The sequence below is a fragment of the Trichosurus vulpecula genome, chromosome 6 (assembly GCF_011100635.1).
Source record: "Trichosurus vulpecula isolate mTriVul1 chromosome 6, mTriVul1.pri, whole genome shotgun sequence".
Lineage (NCBI taxonomy): Eukaryota > Metazoa > Chordata > Mammalia > Diprotodontia > Phalangeridae > Trichosurus > Trichosurus vulpecula.
The window spans coordinates 280892385-280910020 of record NC_050578.1 but is presented as its reverse complement, the minus strand read 5'-3'; the positions used below and the strand labels follow the sequence as shown (position 1 = coordinate 280910020).

At 52.0% G+C, this 17636-nt stretch overlaps 1 protein-coding gene across 2 annotated transcripts in view; it reads right to left on the bottom strand.

Moving 5' to 3' along the window:
- Positions 1 to 17636, bottom strand: part of NADSYN1 (NAD synthetase 1) — a 32193-nt gene that overhangs the window by 13747 nt on the left and 810 nt on the right. Inside the window, exons 1-12 of one of the 2 annotated variants that reach the window (XM_036764180.1) lie at positions 17240 to 17488; positions 14269 to 14329; positions 13322 to 13438; positions 11982 to 12035; positions 11021 to 11110; positions 6054 to 6105; positions 4909 to 4997; positions 4652 to 4769; positions 3775 to 3906; positions 2073 to 2147; positions 1621 to 1745; positions 588 to 636 (exon numbers count right to left, since the gene is read on the bottom strand). In XM_036764180.1, the coding sequence (XP_036620075.1) occupies positions 588 to 636; positions 1621 to 1745; positions 2073 to 2147; positions 3775 to 3906; positions 4652 to 4769; positions 4909 to 4997; positions 6054 to 6105; positions 11021 to 11110; positions 11982 to 12035; positions 13322 to 13438; positions 14269 to 14329; positions 17240 to 17324 (1047 nt within the window). In that variant the 5' untranslated portion in view covers positions 17325 to 17488. Of the gene's footprint in view, positions 1 to 587; positions 637 to 1620; positions 1746 to 2072; positions 2148 to 3774; positions 3907 to 4651; positions 4770 to 4908; positions 4998 to 6053; positions 6106 to 11020; positions 11111 to 11981; positions 12036 to 13321; positions 13439 to 14268; positions 14330 to 17239; positions 17489 to 17636 lie in introns of those variants that run through there. The other variant, XM_036764179.1, reaches the window with a different exon arrangement.

Below are 17636 nucleotides of genomic sequence, written 5' to 3'. Positions count from 1 at the left end.
CACATGTATAAACTATATCGCGCTATCAATTTCAGAAGGGGGAAGGGAGGGAGGGAGAAAAATATGGAACTCAAAATCTTGCAAAAATAAATGCTAAAAATTTTCATGACATATAACTGGGGGAAAATACTATTAAAAAGCAAAAAAGAGCTGCCTTAGGGAAGAGGGAGCAGCCTTGTTCTGCTGGCCCTGGCAGGAGCAGAAGCAACGTGCCCTGTAGGGAGGAACATTCCCCAAGTCGGGTGGACTGCCCAGGGAGGCCTTGGGAGCCTGCCCCTTACAGACATCCCAGACAAGGCAGAACAGCCCCCGTGACAGCTGTTTGGTAATTGCAATTCTGGCCCAACTCCATTTGGGGCCCAATGGTCTCTGAGGTTCCTTCCAGCTCAGAGATAAAAAGAGATGATCCAGCAGAGGGACACAATCTGAAAGCCGGAGGCAGGAAACCCCACAGCAATGCCAGTGCGGCAGATAAGCCAGCCTCAGTTAAGAAGGGCAAGTCAGTATCAAGTACCCAACAGAACCGCAGAGGACGGCACCCATTTCTCCCACCTATGCCCAAACACCAAGGAACCCAGACGTCTCACCTGCTGGCTGCGCCTCAAGTAATCCCAGAGCCAACATGCAGGGCCAAGGCTGCGAAGGAAGCAGAGAGAGAAGGTAAAGGCGAGCTCTGTACGGGCATAAGCCCCCAAGATCTGCCCCCCACACACATCTGTAGGGGCCTAGGAGCCTCAAGCAGAGACAGCCATGGAGGACCTGGGTCTGACTTCTCCAAAAACTCATCTCTGCCCCACACACACATCAACCCATGAGACTACAGACCCCAAGGGCTTGTGCTTATGCCTGAGAAATCACCTTGGGCACCAGAATCAGCCAGCCAGCTTTTTTCTTTTGGCTTTCTATTGCCTATCTAGTTATCTGTCATTATCTACCCACCCATCATCTATCCATCTACGTATGCACGTACACACGTATCTATCTATCTATCTGTCTATCCATCCATCCAGCTATCCTCTTGCTAGCATCCCCCATGCCTGGCACATCCCGGAGAATGCCTGCAGTCTCCCCATCGGCTGAGCATCAGAACCCTGACTCAGGGCTGAGTGGGTCTGTGGGCCTCTTCATGCCCTGTACCCTCACGCCAGACAAATGCCTGGGTTTAACGGAGCGCTGCCCTTCTTAACTCAAAACTCGCCACCTAAGCAGAACCAATCCAACTGACCATGTGCCATCATGAACTCTTAATCCCAAGGGGAAGCGCAGGGACCATGATTCTCCTTTTACAGATAAGGAAACTGAGGCCCAGAACTGGATTTGGGGGGAAGGGGGAGAAATGCCAGGAGAATATTCTTAATAACTCTTTAGAATCAAGGACAAGGTACTGAGTAGGAAGCCTTGGATGAGGAGCACCAGGTTGGGCCCTGCCAACAAGAAGCCAGGGGCCCCCTTGGCAGTTCTGAGTCTGGCTGGATGATTCTGCCCCAAGACTGCACAGAGCAGATTGCAAAAACCCTGGAGGCAGTGACTGGGTGTGTCTTGGGCATTCCCAGCCCTTGAACCCATGACTCTACATGGGGTGAGGGCTGAAGCCCAAGCCTTGGGAGATCTAACACCCACCTGATCTCCTCCCCAAGGCTGTGATAGTGCCACTGGATCGGCTCCGACGTGGATACCAGCACGTCATCGTAGCAAGAGAGCGCAAAGTCCACCTTGACACGGGTGTAGGGAACCACTCTGCTGGCCTAACGGGCGAAAGAAGACGCAGGCTCCCCTCATTAGCACAGGAGCTCCTGAGAGACTCCAGGGAAAAGCTGGGTTCCAGGGAGCGATACTGCCCCCAGTCCTGCAGGAAGACTCTCCCCAGGTCCAACGACTGCCTTGTAATGTGATGGGACCAGCATGGAGACTGCTCCCCCATTAGACAGATGGGGAAACTGAAGCCCAAAGGGGGAAAGGACACAGCCCGAGGCCCCTGCCGTCCCCACCCGTGCCGCCTCCCTCCCACCAGGCCACACAGACCAGTTCCGGGCTCAAGCCCTGACTGGACTACTCCCGACGAACACACTCACCATCAAGTTACGGGAAGAAATCTCTGCCCGGAAGCTCCGGATATCCTCCAGATCAACTGTGGCCGTGATGACCTCCTATGCAAAGACACGCAGGAGGGAAAGAGGGTGGATTTCATGCGCTCCTTGGCAGCAGCAGCCGCTAGGGCCATTCCTACAGGCCTTCCTTACAGAAACCCCACGAGAGTGGCCACTGGTCCCCTTCACTACAGATGAGGAAATCGTAGTACAGAGGATTCAGTGATGGGCCTCAGGACTTGAACCCAGATCCCTTGAGGCCAAGCACAGGTGGGGCTTTTTTGATGACTGCCCCAATCATGACAAACTGATTCAGTCATGCCAGAGCCGGAGTGGGTGACGCCAACTCTGCGTCCATGAGTCTCCCGCTTGGGCCATGGTCTAGTACTGCCCTTCTGACCCCTTCTCCCACCACCCCCTCCTATTTTAATGCCGCTTTCCCTAGAAATGCAACTAATAAACCAGATGCACACAAAGGGATGATGGCTGCTAGCCAGCCATGGAGAAGTGAGTCCCACACATGTGCCCATGCACACCCAGGTGCACAGGAAGTGTTGCCAAGTCATTGCTCGGTCCACTGGCATCAGCTCTTCCTCTCTCTGTGCCCCTGACTCATTCACTTACAAAGTGCCTACTAAGTGCAGCGCATGGAATTGAGGTTGCCAAGACAAAATGGCCTCAGCCCCTTCCCTCAGACTTTCCAAAGAGCTTTACTGGGTGTGGGAGGGAGGGGGACAGGACATGGATATGAGGAGAAGGCTTCAAGGAGGAGACAACAAGGTGGGGGGCAGGGGGAATCAGGAGGGCTTCACAGAGGAGGTGGCCTCCCTGCTGAGCCTTGAGGTAAGGAGAGCGACGCCAAGGCATGATGGGTACAGAGAACAGCTAGCAGCCAGGTGCACTGTGACAGAGGGGATGGGAAGGGGAGTCGCGGGATGCTTCCATCGCCCAGGTGACGGGGCCATGGACGGTGGGTCGGACTGGGGGCTGAAGAAGGCTGCTAGGGCAGCTGGCAGCCACACCATCGGCAAGGGGGATGCTGGAGGCCAGGAGGTCAGTGAGGAGGCTGTAGTGATGATCTGGGCCTGCATGAGGGTGGGGGCTGGGTGATACTGAGCTACGAGATACTGACAAGGAAGAAGTACAAGGCTGGCAGAGGACTGAGCCCGGGGATCAGAGGCGAGGGAAGGGTCTACACTGGCTCCAGGGGAGTGGCTACGGCCAGGATGGGGGGCAGGGATGCAGCATTATGGTGCCCTCAATAGGAAAAAAAGAAAATCTGGAGGAGGGTGCCCCACCCCCGACCTCACCTGTATGTGCCCTGGATGCCCGGCAGTCATCTGGGTGTGTGCTCGTTTTACCCAAGAAAATATACGATTCCTGACAGCAATTTCCTCTTTGCATCCCCAGCACCAGTGCCCAGCTGGTGCTTAATAAATGCTCCCTCAATCTGCCTGAAGAATAGCTCACCCTCCTATGGTGCTGTTACACTTTTAAACTAAATGAGAGAACGAACCAAGATAACTGCTTTCCTGACAATACCCTGCAGGGCTAAGTAGATAAATGTCAGAGGCAACACTCGAACCCAAGTCTTCTGACTCGAACCCCCTGTGGGCAGGACAAGTGACCTGGGAAGAGAAGAGCAGGGGAGTCACCCTCCCGCTACCCACACACTCAAGCACCTCACCACATCGTCCAGGGAGAACTGAGTGCCCTGGGCGACGGTGGAGCCGTTCACAGAGATCATGGAGCACCCATCGTAGTAGAGACGGTCGCCATCACAGCCCTTCTGGTTAGCCATGAGATAAATCCCGCCATTCTGGAAAAGAAGAGCGTGTCACCAACACGGGGCGGTCTGAGGGCCCCAGGATGTTTCTGGAGGCGCCTCTGCTCTCCTGCTCCAAAAGACCCCAGGCGTCACTCGGAGGCCTCGTCCCCCCTCCCGCTGTTGGGAGACCCCAACGGTGTCTTGCTAGCAGCTGCTGGAGAAGGCACCAGCCGGCCCTTGTCAGGACTTCTGTCAGTCCAGGACCCGGCAGGCAGAGAAGGCCAGTGGTGACGGTGTGAATTCATAGTGGCGGGAGAGGCCAGTGGGATGAACTGGGGGCAGATGGCCCTTCCTGGGAGCCAGCAGTTTACTGACGGGAGGATGCGGTCAGAGAGGGGTGGACGAGGGCTTTCTACTATTCTGCCTAGAAAATAAAACTCTCCTCTGGGAAAGATGACTTCCCAGAACCCTTTAAAGCAGAGGACCCGCAGCCCTTGCAGAATCCTCTTTCCAAACAGCCCATCTCCAGGGTGTAAAGAGAGGGTGAAAAGCAGGCGCCAGCTTAAAATCTGAGGTGCTAGCCACTAACACCCCAATCATAAAGCACAATGTGTTTCCCTTCCCCCAACGGCCGTATAAGGAAGGCAGGAGGAAAATGGGAGCCCTCGCTTTACAGATGAGGAGTCTGAAGAAGCCGGGCATAAGTTCCCATCGCCCGTGCATGTACAGTCCATCCCTCACAGGGTCTTCCCAGGTGGGAGATGCTCTGAACAGACCCAGGCTCATGTGGACCTACCTTAAAGGTGGCCAGGTTCACCAAATCCACTCTGGTGTGGGCCTTCCGCAGCACGTGGTGACTCCCAGAGGAATTGGCGAAGATTTCCACTCCATCCAGGCCCATATCAACGTGCGGGCTAAAGAAAACACAAGTGGGCAGACCAGTGAGAGGCCAGGCACATCTGCCCAGCGTCCTCCTCCCTGCAGGGGCATTCTGGAGCCCCGGGGGCTCCTCGCGGAGGGAGGCAGGGATCAAGGCCAGGGCCTGAAGACTACCTGTGAGGTGTCCACAGCTCCTCACAGATTTCTGTGCCAATGCAGGTGTCTTTGGTTGCCAGCACCAAATCCCCAAAAGGAACCAGCTCCTGTGCACAGAAGAAAAGCTGCTGAGAGAGGGGTGCCTCATCATGGGACGGCCATCTCCTGCCACTCTGAGCTCCCCTGGATGCCGCGCTGAGGGTCTGCCCCTAGCTGGGCTCCTGTCGCCCACTCATGGGCTTGAGGGCCAACGCCAGAGGGCACCCCTCTGACGATGCTGAGACCCGCCAAGGTTCATGTCCTCATCAGAGCTCCCCCAGTGAGGAATCGGCAAAGCACAATGAGAAGCCAGGCCCCAACACCTCTTCTCCAGCTCCCTTGCCATGAAGGCGGGCTCCCATGCTCACCAACCATCTGGCCAGCTCCAGGCTCTGTTGATTTGCTTCTCCTCCTTCCTGTGGCTACCCCACCGAGCAAGTCCCCTCTCATCTGAGTCTAACAGGCAGTGCGGGGCAATGACTAAGGGGTGAACTCAGGGTTGGGAGGGCCTGGGTTCAAGCCTCGCCTCTGACCCCTCCTGGCTCTGGGACCCCAGGCAGGCCTCTGGACCTCTCCATGTCCCAGGCAGAGAAGATGCCAACCTGCCTTGGCGAAGGGGTTTCCCCCAGGGAGATCCTGACTCTGAGCCTCCCGCTCCTTGTATTACAACCCGTCAAGAACGTGATCAGAAGTGAACACAATTCCCGTGGTGCAGAGGAGGAAACAGAGGGGAAGCAGGAGATGGGATCCACTAGAAAGCACAGAAGAAAGGAAAGAGCGCTCCATGTGGAGCCGCCCAGACTGCCGCTCACAGCCGCAGCTAAAGCAAGCAACTTACATCGCTAAGCCCAACTGCCTGTCTGCGAAAAGGCAGCAAAGCTGCAATGCCCGGATGCAGCCCGGGCTCTCGAGACTCCCTTCCACCCCTCCCTCAGCCACCCCACGGCTACAAGGCCCCCACCCAGCAGCTGCCGATCCCACAGAGACAAGCAGAGAATCACCTACTTTGAGCCACCACACCTTGCCCTCCATCCCCAGACGGCCAGGCTCGTCCACACTGCCTGTTCCTCCATGGCCCCAGAAATACTAAGAATGGGAGCCTGCTCGTGCACCCTGAGGCTCACCTGTTTGGTCAACTCCTGAATCATCCGTGGGAGAAAATGGTCCTCAGCTTGCCTGGGAAAGACAGAGCAGAGTCTTAGGAGGGGGGGCTTAGGAAAAAGGAGGCTGAAGTTTCGAGGCAGATGCTACAGCTTTCAATTCAGGACCTGCCTTAAACACGCACGTGAACCACTTGGGCAGGGGAACGCTTGGGTCACTGGAATTGGGGGGGGGGTCACCCTGTGTCACGGCTGTGACCGTCACCTTAGGAGGGGAGAACCAGTGTGTGAGTGTGCTGACAAACTAGGGGAGAAAAAGTAGAAGAGGTCAGCTCTGCAGGTCATAGGATGTGGGGAATCTCTTTAAAAAAACTCAAATTGGATGGTGGCTGGTAAGCAGGGACTAGAGTGAGCTCAGTACCCGAGTCCCTCCAAAAACCTATAAAAAATGACTCTGAACCAATTCTAGAACGGCAGAACCCACAGAACAGCCAGAGGGAAGCAGGGCTCCAGCCCAGGACAGCCTGGATGGTCTCTCGGTGAGGTCTATTCCACACAGAGCTGGGAGCCGGGAGCTGGGAGCCGGGAACGGAGTGGAGCAGAGCCCAGCCTGAGCGGCGTGGACCATCCAGACCAGAAGCCGGGCGGAGGGGGCCCTAGCGCCCTGCGGCAGTTACCAGACACCTCGACCCACAAACACCAAAGACTGTGGAGAAGGTTAGTGGGAAAAGCTGCGGGAGTGGAAGGAGTTCGAGGTTTGGCTTCCAGCCCCGGAGGCAGCAGAGGTGGGGCAGCTACAGCTGTTGTTACTTCCGGCTCCAGGCCCACCTGGTGGGAGGAATTAAGTGGCGGATCAGAGCAGGGGTGCACAGCCTGCCGAAGATCTAAGCCCAGTCTGGACTGGGGGTTCTTGGGGAAGGAGGAGTGCGGGTCTGACAGAGCTGGCACCTCCCCCCCAAACGGGGAACATAGAACTCGTTAGTCTACAAGCAGTCATACCCCACTGAAAAACTCAAGGGTCAAGTTAGTTGGTTGGGAATATGGCCAGGCAGCGAAAACACGCCCAGATTCAGTCTCAGACTTTGGATTCTATCTTTGGTGACAAAGAAGACCAAAACATGCAGCCTAAAGAAGTCAATAAAGTCAGAGAGCCTACAACAAAAGCCTCCAAGAAAAACATGAACTGGTCTCAGGCCATGGAAGAACTCAAAAAGGATTTGGAAAAGCAAGTTAGAGAAGTAGAGGAAAAATTGGGAAGAGAAATGAGAAGGATGCGAGAAAACCATGAAAAACAAGTGAACGACTGGCTAAAGGAGACCCAAAAAAATACAGAAAAAAATACTGAAGAAAACAACACCTTAAAAAAATAGACTAACTCAAATGGCAAAAGAGCTCCAAAAAGCCAATGAGGAGAAGAATGCCTTGAAAGGTAGAATTAGCCAAATGGAAAAGGAGGTCCAAAAGACCACTGAAGAAAACACTACTTTAAAAATTAGATTGGAGCAAGTGGAAGCTAGTGACTTTATGAGAAATCAGGATATTATAAAACAGAACCAAAGGAATGAAAAAATGGAAGACAATGTAAAATATCTCATTGGAAAAACCACTGACCTGGAAAATAGATCCAGGAGAGATAATTTAAAGATTATTGGACTACCTGAAAGCCATGATCAAAAAAAGAGCCTAGATATCATCTTTCAAGAAATTATCAAGGAGAACTGCCCAGATATTCTAGAGCGACAGGGCAAAATAGAAATTGAAAGAATTTATCAATCGCCTTCTCAAATAGATCCCAAAAAGAAATCTCCTAGGAATATTGTCACCAAATTCCAGAGCTCCCAGATCAAGGAGAAAATACTGCAAGCAGCCAGAAAGAAACAATTTGAGTATTGTGGAAACCCAATCAGAATAACCCAAGATCTGGCAGCTTCTACCTTAAGAGATTGAAGGGCTTGGAATGTGATATTCCGGAGGTCAATGGAGCTAGGATTAAAACCTAGAATCACCTACCCAGCAAAACTGAGTATCATGTTCCAAGGCAAAATATGGATTTTCAATAAAATAGAGGACTTTCAAGCTTTCTCAGTGAAAAGACCAGAACTGAATAGAAAATTTGACTTTCAAACACAAGAATCAAGAGAAGCATGAAAAGGTAATAAAGAAACAGAAATTGCAAGGGACTTACTAAAGTTGAACTGTTTTGTTTACATTCTGACATGGAAAGATGATGTGTATGATTCATGAGACCTCAGTATTAGGGTAGATGAAGGGAATATGCATATATATATGGTTATGTATATATATAAGTGAATGTGTATGTATGCATATATCTATGTGTATGTGTATGTATGTGTATGTACGTGTATGTATATATATGTTGATATGTATATATATGTATATATATGTATATGTATGTATATATGTATATATATGTATATGTATGTATATATGTATATGTATATGTATATATATGTAAAAGAGAGAGAGCAGACACAGGGTGAGTTGAAGATGAAGGGAAGATATCTAAAAGAAATAAAATCAAATTAAGGGATGAGAGAGGAACATACTGAGAGAGGGAGATAGGGAGAGATAGAATGGGGTGGATTATCTCGCATAAAGGTGGCAAGAGGAAGCAGTTCTGTGGGAGGAGGGGAGAGGGCAGGTGAGGGGGGAATGAGTGAACCTTGCTCTCATCAGATTTGGCCTGAGGGGGAATACCATACATACTCCGTTGGGTATCTTACCCCACAGAAAAGAAGAGGGAGGAAGATAAAAAAAAATAAAAGGGGGGGGGATGATGGAGGGGAGGACAGATGGCGGTGGAGGTAATCAAAACAAACACTTTGGAAAGGGGACAGGGTCAAGGGAGAAAGTTCAATAAAGGGGGATGGGTTGGGAAGGAGCAAAATGTAGTTAGCCTTTCACAACATGAGTATTGTGGAAGGGTTATACATAATGATACATGTGTGGCCTAGGTTGAAGTGCTCGACTTCTTAGGGAGGATGGGTGGGAAGGGAAGAGGGGAGAGAATTTGGAACCCACAGTTTTAAAAACAGATGTTCAAAAACAAAAAAAGTTTTTGCATGCAACTAAAAAGTAAGATACACAGGCAATGGGGCGTAGAAATTTATCTTGCCCTACAAGAAAGGAAGGGAAAAGGGGATGAGAGGGGAGGGGGGTGATAGAGGGGAGGGCTGACTGGGGAACAGGGCAACCAGAATATAAGCCATCTTGGAGTGGGGGGGAGGGTAGAAATGGGGAGAAAATTTGTAACTCAAACTGTTGTGAAAATCAATGCTGAAAACCAAATATGTTAAATAAATAAATTTAAATTTAAATTTAAAAAAAAAAGAAAAAGAAAAAGAAAAACAAAACTCAAATTAATCAAGTCAACGCTGCAGGGGCTCTGAAAGGACAGGCCCACCAATACATTGTTGGTGAAGCTGCGCAGCAGTCCGTTGTTCTGAGTTTAGATTGGAATCACGCAAGGAAGTGACTCAAGTGTCCATACCCTTTGACCCAGAAATCCCACCTTTGGGCCTAAAGTTCAAGGACAGACAGAACCAAGGTCAAATACACATCACGTAAGTCACCTATTGTGGCGGCCCCCTCTGTGGGAGCAAAGTTAGTGCCTGTGGACTGGAGAGGTGTGTGAGTGTAACGGCCTGTTACTGTGCAGATGGAGTGAAGGGGAGGAGGAATTCGGGGAAACAGGGACTATCCGTGCAGAGCCAGGAACAGGCCTAAGAAGTCAGTCGAAAGAAGAAATTGAGCCTGAGCCATGAAGGGCCCACAGAGAAATCATGACATACGGCAGAGGGGCGGGCGCCCACGGGGGCAGAGTAGGGCAGGCAGCGGCAGAGGGGCCAGAGCCCACAGGGGCAGAGTGGGGCAGGCATTGGCGGAGGGGTGAGAGCCCACAGGGGCAGAGTGAGGTAGGCATTGGCAGAGGGGCGGGCACCCACGGGAGCAGAATGGGGAAGGCATCAGCAAAAGGAGTCATTGAACACTATGTTCTTGCTTAATGTTTTCCTTTGTCATAAGGGAGAGAACAGTCTAGAGCTGGAGTGGGGGATAAAAAGATAAAACGTTTGTGTGACAAAAGGCAGCAACAAACTGTCATTTTAAAAATAAGCACACAGAAAATGATTTTTAAATGCAGAGCTTTCCAGGGTCAATGGAACAGTCCTGATCAAGGGTCTGCTGGGCCCGGGGCCAGCTAGTCTTGCCCTTGAAGGGCTTACAATTGAAGGCAAAGGGCAGGGGCGGTGGGGGGGGCTAGCTGTCACAGCCCCAAAGGAGCCATCAAGGTCTTTTCTTTGGGAGCCACCGATCAGGAGAGGAAAGAAAGAGGGAACAGCAGGAGTACCAGGCCCTGAGTGGGAATCCTGACTGCCACTTATTACTGGAGGAACCTGGAAAAATCACTTGACTTTGCCTATAAAACAGGCTGGGACAAGATGGTGAGATTCTGAGATTCCTCCCTGTCCTCCTGCACCTCTCCTCCCCTGGAGTTCTGAGAAAGAACAGCTTCCTGGAGGCTGAGGCAATCAGGGCAGGCTCCTTGGAAGAGGTAGGGCTTAAAGCCAAGCATTGTGTGGGCCAAAGACAGAAATGAACATGCCCCTGCTCTCGTGGGGCTTACACTCTGAAGACGAGAGAATCGTGGCATTCAGAGCCAGAAGCTCCTTAGAGGCCACCAAGTCCAAGTCCTCAGGTTAGGAATGAGGAAGCTGAGGCAGAAGAGGGTCAAGCAACTCTGCTAGAGTCCCAGAGGGGGTCCTTGGCCTCCAAGGCCGGCGGAGGGGGGCAGTCCAGCCTCCACAGCATGTGTCAGAGATGCTGGGACAGTGGGAGGACACAGGGTAGATAGAAGGGCTAGCTCTTGAGGAGCCCTGAATGCCAAGCACAGGAGCTAAGGCTCCCCCTGGGCATTGGGTCACTCTGAACACACCAGGTGGGCAGGAAGACAGCACAGGGCCCGAGCTTACCGGCTCTTCTGCCACGGAGCAAACCAGCGCATCTCGTAGTAGTTCCCTTCATTGGCCAAGACCATCTTGGGGCGAATCAGAAGGATTTTTCTACAAAGGAGAGATAAACATTGCTTTGTGGTCTGCCCTCAAAAGGACCAAGAGAGGTCAGGGCTGCCTTGACACAAGTCTCTATGGTGAATGACCAACCCCAGTCCCTAAAAAAAAGGGTGGCTGAGGGGCAGCTCTGAGGGACCTTGGGCCAAGCCCATTTCCCACACCAGGCCCCCAACCTCTCACCCATACAACAGGAGAGGTTGGGACCAGCCTCTACTGTCCCCTCCGGGACCAGTCAGTCAGTGTGTTGGCCCCTACTGTTCCCTCTGGGACCAGTCGGTCAGCGTGTTGGCCTCTACCATCCCCTCCGGGACCAGTCAGTCAGTGTATCGGCCTCTACCGTCCCCTCTGGGACCACTCAGTCAGTGTGTCGGCCTCTACTGTCCCCTCCTGGTTGTAATCCACAGAAAGCCCTCCAACATGCAGGTTGGCAATGCCACAACTGGCTAGTTACTTGACTGGAGTCTCCACCAAAGATCTCCAGTGTTCTCACCCAACATGACAAGCAGAAAAGTGGGCTACTTCCCAGGTGACCAAAGACTTGAATTCACACCCCTGCTAAGAACCAGGTCCAGGACTTTCCCTTTCTCTTTACAGAACTGAGAACCTCCCCAGCAGGTGGGGCTCAGACCCACCAAAAGACCCTACCCAGACACAGTCAGTCCTCAAGCATACCCAAGGCTGAAGATCTCCAACAGCAGCAGGCCCTAATGCTTTAATCTATCTGCAGGACAACCAGCTGCTTCCCAGGCCCAAAGCCATGGCACAAGAAGATGATTTGCCTTTCACTACGTGGCTGGGGAAAATGAAAACATGGGGCACCCGATACAAGGGGCCCCAGAGAAGAAGCCCACCCACTGCTTACCCATTGAGAAAGATCACTCTGCAGTTGTAGCGAACATTACGGTGCATCACAGGCCTGAAAAAATAAAAAAGAGACAAGACTGGTCAGGGCTGCCTGTGGAGAGCAGACCTGCCTCTGGCATTGAGAAGGAATGTCCACTTTAAAAAGAAACCCTCCTCCCCATGTGCGTTGGGATCCCAAGTGGCTTCTTCCTTCTGTGTGTTTCTAAATCAGTTTTAAGAAGAGGGTTGGCTTCTACAACACTCCATGTCAACAGCCTCCCCCTCCAGTGCAGGACACTACAAATGCTGCTTTCTGTTTACCCAACACAGCGATGCCCTCTTTCTACTGCTCCATTAATCAGTGAGATCAAGACTCCATCTAGGTATTTGCTGTTGTTGTTCAGCGCTGTCAGACTCTTTGTGACCCCACTGGCAAAGATCCTGGAGTAGTTTGCCGTTTCCTTCTCCAGCTCGTTTTATGGATGAGGGAACTGAGGCAAACAGCATTAAGCGACTTGTCCAGGGTCACACAGCTAGTAAGTGTCTGAGGCCAGACTGGAACTCAGGAAGATCCACTCGCTGCCCTCCTTCTAGGTATACTCCAGTTCCAAAAGGGCCTACTCGAGACATCATCGGCCAAGATAACCCCTTGGCCTTGTATTCAAAACCCCTGCAGTCAGGAAGGGGTGCCTCCATTCTCTTGCTACAATTTTAACCTAGAGTATTTCTTTCTGAGCTTGGTAGAAACAGAGAACCGTTCACTCTGCAGTGACAGGCTCTCACTTGGCACAAGATATCGCTACAAAGTGACTTCTTCATCTTGTTTTCTGCTACCTAGGGAGCACCAAACAAAATTACTGCTCTTGAGTTCTTCTGTAACACCAACAATGTTCAGGTACATTGGTCTCCTTTTGAGTCATCATGCAGAAACATCACAAAATAAAGCGAACTAGAGCCCCCAGAAGAGGGTGCTGGACAAGACTGGAAGCTTTGCATTTCTTTCTGTCACAGATCCCTGGGGCAGCCAGCCTGATGAAGCCTAGGCACCTGTTCTCAGAATAAAGTATTTTAAATGGATTTCAGAGGAAATCTCTAAGGGCTGCTCCAGACATCCTGCTCTAGGCTAACCAGAGGCAGCAGAGGATAACCAGATGTCACCGTGACCCCCACGAGAAGCCACAGCACCTTCGACATCTTGGGCAGGTGGGACCATACTGACTCAGAGTGCTCCCATGTCCAGGAGCTCCTAGGCTGGCCCAGTGCCCAGAAGTGCGGGGCATGATGTTCCATCGGCCGCCACCTGGGATTTTTCTGAATTCACCCCACCCCCAACCCAGGTATATTGGCGCTGACACTTACATTCCAACATCACAGATGATGTTTTGGGTGACGGGAGCCACCAGAAGCTGGGCCAAAACTTGGTACGAATGCAAAATGGTGTCAGATTCAAAGTAGTGATCCCAACATCCATAGCCACTGTAGGGAGAAAGGCTTATCAGAGTAGCCAGGTACAGATGGGGTGGGGACAGGGCCCTGGGAGTTGCGCAGCTGAGCATTCTAGGGAATGACTGCTAAAAGTGCTCTCTGCTGGTATGACTGATAGGTTCTAGGCAGAAGAGACTCACCGAACCCTCAGCCTGAGGGTCTTACGGCTCCCTGAGGAGACAGCTGTCACCTCTGGGAGGGAGAGGCCTATGGGTCACTCCCTCCAATCGATTAGCCACAAAGTCCCTTAAAGCCACTGTCAGGTTTGCAAAGAGCTCTAAAAGTATCCGCTCATTAGCTTCTCACAACATCCCTGGGGGGTAGGAGCTATTATCTTTATTTTACAGATGAGGAAACCGAGGCAGGTAGCCAGACCTTTCAGTCTGCAATGTCAGGTTTATTCCTTCTCAGCCTGCCACATCTTTCCTGCTACTGCCAAATGACACCAATTTTTTGTTCCAGACAACCTGGCTGGCTTGGTTCCCTGAACACAAGGCTCCAACTCCCCTCTCTGTGTCTTTGCCCACGGCTGTCCCCCATGCCAGGAATGCTCTCCCTCCTCAGACCTTTGGCTCAAACAATATTCTTCCTTAAAGGCTCAGCTCAATTTAAGGTGGTTCTCCCTGACCATGACCTTCCCCCTACCTGTCTGTATTTATTTCTCTGTGTATCTTCCCAGCAGAAGTGAGCCCCTTAAGGACAGGAAATGCTTGGTTCTTGTCTTGTATCTCCAACCCTCGGTATACAGCAGATGCTTGATAATGGTCTACGGAGGCAAATTGCCTGGTGTACTTTCTGTTTATCAACTGAGGATTGCTCACCATATTTCGAGCTCTGGTCCGAGCCGGTACTTTGCGCCCTTGCTTCTGGCAATTTCGATGCCTGTTACAAATGTGCAAAAAGAGAAAAAATAAGAGAAGAGTCTCCCTGTGCAAAGGAAAGCCTTTGGGACTCCAGGGCAACACTGAAGGACCCAGCTTCTTAGTAGGATCATCCTTCAAATGAACTCAATACAGTAAGGAGCCCGGGTCACACCAAGGCCAAGACAATCCCCCAGAGAGGGCAGCAGCCGAAGGTCGTGTGTGTGTGTGTGTGCACACGAGCGCACATGCAGGCTACGTTTGTACGTGTGCAGATATATGTGCATGTGGGTGTATATGAGTTGTATATCACATGTAATACGTGCAAATTTATGAGCAAACATATATGTACATAACGTACGGTTATCGCATCTCAGATCTTAATACTAAGACGTAGGGTGCTGAGTACAGACCAGGCCTCCAACCAGCTGCGACGTCTCTGACAAATAACGACCATGGGACGCCAGGCTGGTCACTTATCGGCTCTCTCGCTGCCCCAGGGTCGGCTGGTAGAGACCGCTCTGGGCCCGTCCTGAGGAAGAGCTCCGTTCAAATCCAGCCCCAGACACCTGCTGGCTTTGTGAGCCCGGCCACGGCACTAACCCTCAGCCGGCTTCAGCTTCCTCAACTGTAACGTGGGGACAATGGGAGCACCTCCCTGCAGGGTGGTTATGAGGATCAAAGTAGATAATAATTGGCCAGCGCTTAGCCCAACGCCCGGCGCATCTACGTGTTAGTTACAGTTATCACTAGGATTAATGAACGGGCTTCACACGGTGCCTGGCGCACAGTAGGTGCCATACAAATATTAACTGTTATCAGTTATTATTATTTAAAAGTGCTTCACAGAGTGCCTGGTCTATGAAAGTGTTGGCTATTTATGATCATCATTTTCATCAAAAGTGCTCAGCATAGTACCTGGCAATAGTAGGTGCTATATAAATACATTCATATTATAATGTACATCATATAAGCATAGCTGGTTATTTTATTAATAATAAGCGTTTTAGACCATGTCTGGTACACAGTAGGTGCTATATAAAATGTTAACTATTGCTTTTTATTACTAGTAAAAAGGACTTTGCGTAGTTCCTGGCAGACACTAGGTGCTACAGAAATGTTAACTCTTATTTATCATCATTATTACAAGTGCTTTGCATGGTGCCTGGCACACAGTAGGTGCTACATAAATGTTAGCTGTTGCTGTTACTGTATTTTTCCTTCCCTTCCACCAGGCAGCTTCTCAGTATGCCAGTGTGCGTGAGCAGGGGTTGCCCATACCAATGAAATCAGAGGCCAGCCCACTTCCACAGAACATGATACTAAAGCTGATGGGGTGGCAATACCAGGCCGGCAGGAACAGCTCCCAAGCCAATAATAAGGCATCGCAAACATGCAGAGTTCGGAGGTTTGCGAAGTACTTATGGTGCTACCGTCTTCCTCCCCATTTTCAGATAAGGAAACCAGGGAGGCGATGAGTGACCGAGATTCAAGCTCCGGTCCTCCTTCTCAGCACAGGATGGAGCACTCAAGTGGGGGCCTGGCCTTCCCTGGGTGACACTCCAGTGCTGACGCCAGGCCGGAGCCTTAACCACTCCGGGCCCTGGGCATCTCTAAGAAGGTTATGTACGGTCCACAGGAATTTCTACACCAACGGAAATGGGCCCGGGGCCTATGGCCATGGTATAGGGAAGGAAAACCACCGAACATGCCTATGGCATCTTCGTTGACTTCCTTATCTCGGCCAGTCTTCACTACCCTCAAGCAGGAGCCTGGATTTCCCAGATGAGCCTCAAGGAGCAGGCAAGGTCACACAGTGCCTGGAACATAGTGGGTGCTTTCTAAGCATGAGCTGTTGTTAATTATTAGTATGTAAATGCTGGCTGTTGCTTATTATTGTGGGCAGAGGGCTGGGACTGGAGCCAGGTGCCCCCGGTGCTGTTGGTGCAGGAGGAAAGAGAAGGGCACATCCCTGCCCTGGTGGTGTCTTGACACCAGACCCAGAGGAGTAACCCACTACGGAAGGGAAGAGGTATTATGGAGTCCCACTTCACCTTACCAAGGTAAAGGAAAACCAAGGCAGGCCTGTGTTCACTGTGATTAAGGACAGCATACCAAGGAGAGGAACAGGGCCAGAGCTGATGAAACCCTATCTAATGTTTGTGCATCCTTTATCTTAAGTGCCCTGGGTTTGCCAGTCACACCCTTTTGGATGGGTCCTCTGGTTGGCACAAAGGCCCAAGGTCCGAGGTCTTGGAGCTGATTTGCCAAGGAGAAGTCTGGGGATGGGACCCTTGCCTCTTGGAGACTTTGCCAGGGATCTGATTGGGAGCAGCTTGGGACCAGTCCCAAGTTGCAGGCAGGGGGCCCAAGGCCCAGCTCCTACCACCTTGATGGGGACTAAAGCTTTGTAAACTTTGAAGGATCTTTGGTTACTGTTACTAAGGTATGGTGGCCTGGGATCTGCGGGGGGCGGGGGGAACACTGGGGCCTTTTACCCAGGGTGCCTAGCGCTGGACAAGCATTTATTTGCAGACCTACCGTCCGTCAGGCACTGAGGATACATGTACAAAGAAGGAATGAAAACTATCCCAAATCTTGATGGGGGGGGGCGCCCCAATTTCTGGATGCAGGAAGGGGACTGAAGAAGGGGGCGAATAGGGCTTGCTTGGCACGTGATGGGTGCTGGATAAGGCCGTGATCGTGAGACTGAACGCGTTTTCCGGCCGCACAGTCCTGGGGTGTCTTGCCCACGGAATTTTTCCCTGGAGGAGGCTCACAAGACGTGAGGGGTGGGAGCCGCCGAGCAAACCGGGAGGATTTCGCCAGGAATACGGGGCAGCTCTTCTCCCTGCCTTCTTGGGCCCCTTGCCGACTCCCCACAGCCCGAGCCTGCAGGGAGGGGGCGATCTCCCCCTCCCCCCATACTCACTCCTTAAAATCCTCTGCAAATTGCCCTCAAAATCCAGGGCCCACTGATTGAGCGAGCAGGTGGCCACGGTCACCTTCCTGCCCATGCCTGTGCCTAGCCGGCCTCCTTCGGGCAGTCCTTTCTTCGATCGGCGCCGGGGGGCAAGGGCAAGGGCAAGGACAACGGCAGGGGCCGGCGGCCTTCTCTCTTCCGGGCTCCGGGCGCCGCGCAACGCAGCGTGGAACGCGGCGAGCCCCAAAGGTTACAAAGTATCCTCGGCTCTCCCGGATTGGCTGGCCGTGCCTTCCGCGCCGCCCCCGCCCGAGTCCTGCGCCCCGGCGCACCCCTCCCCCTCTCCGGCCCCCGCCCCGGCCTTCGGGCTCAGCTCCGGGGCCGGGGCCGGACCGGGCAGTGTCCG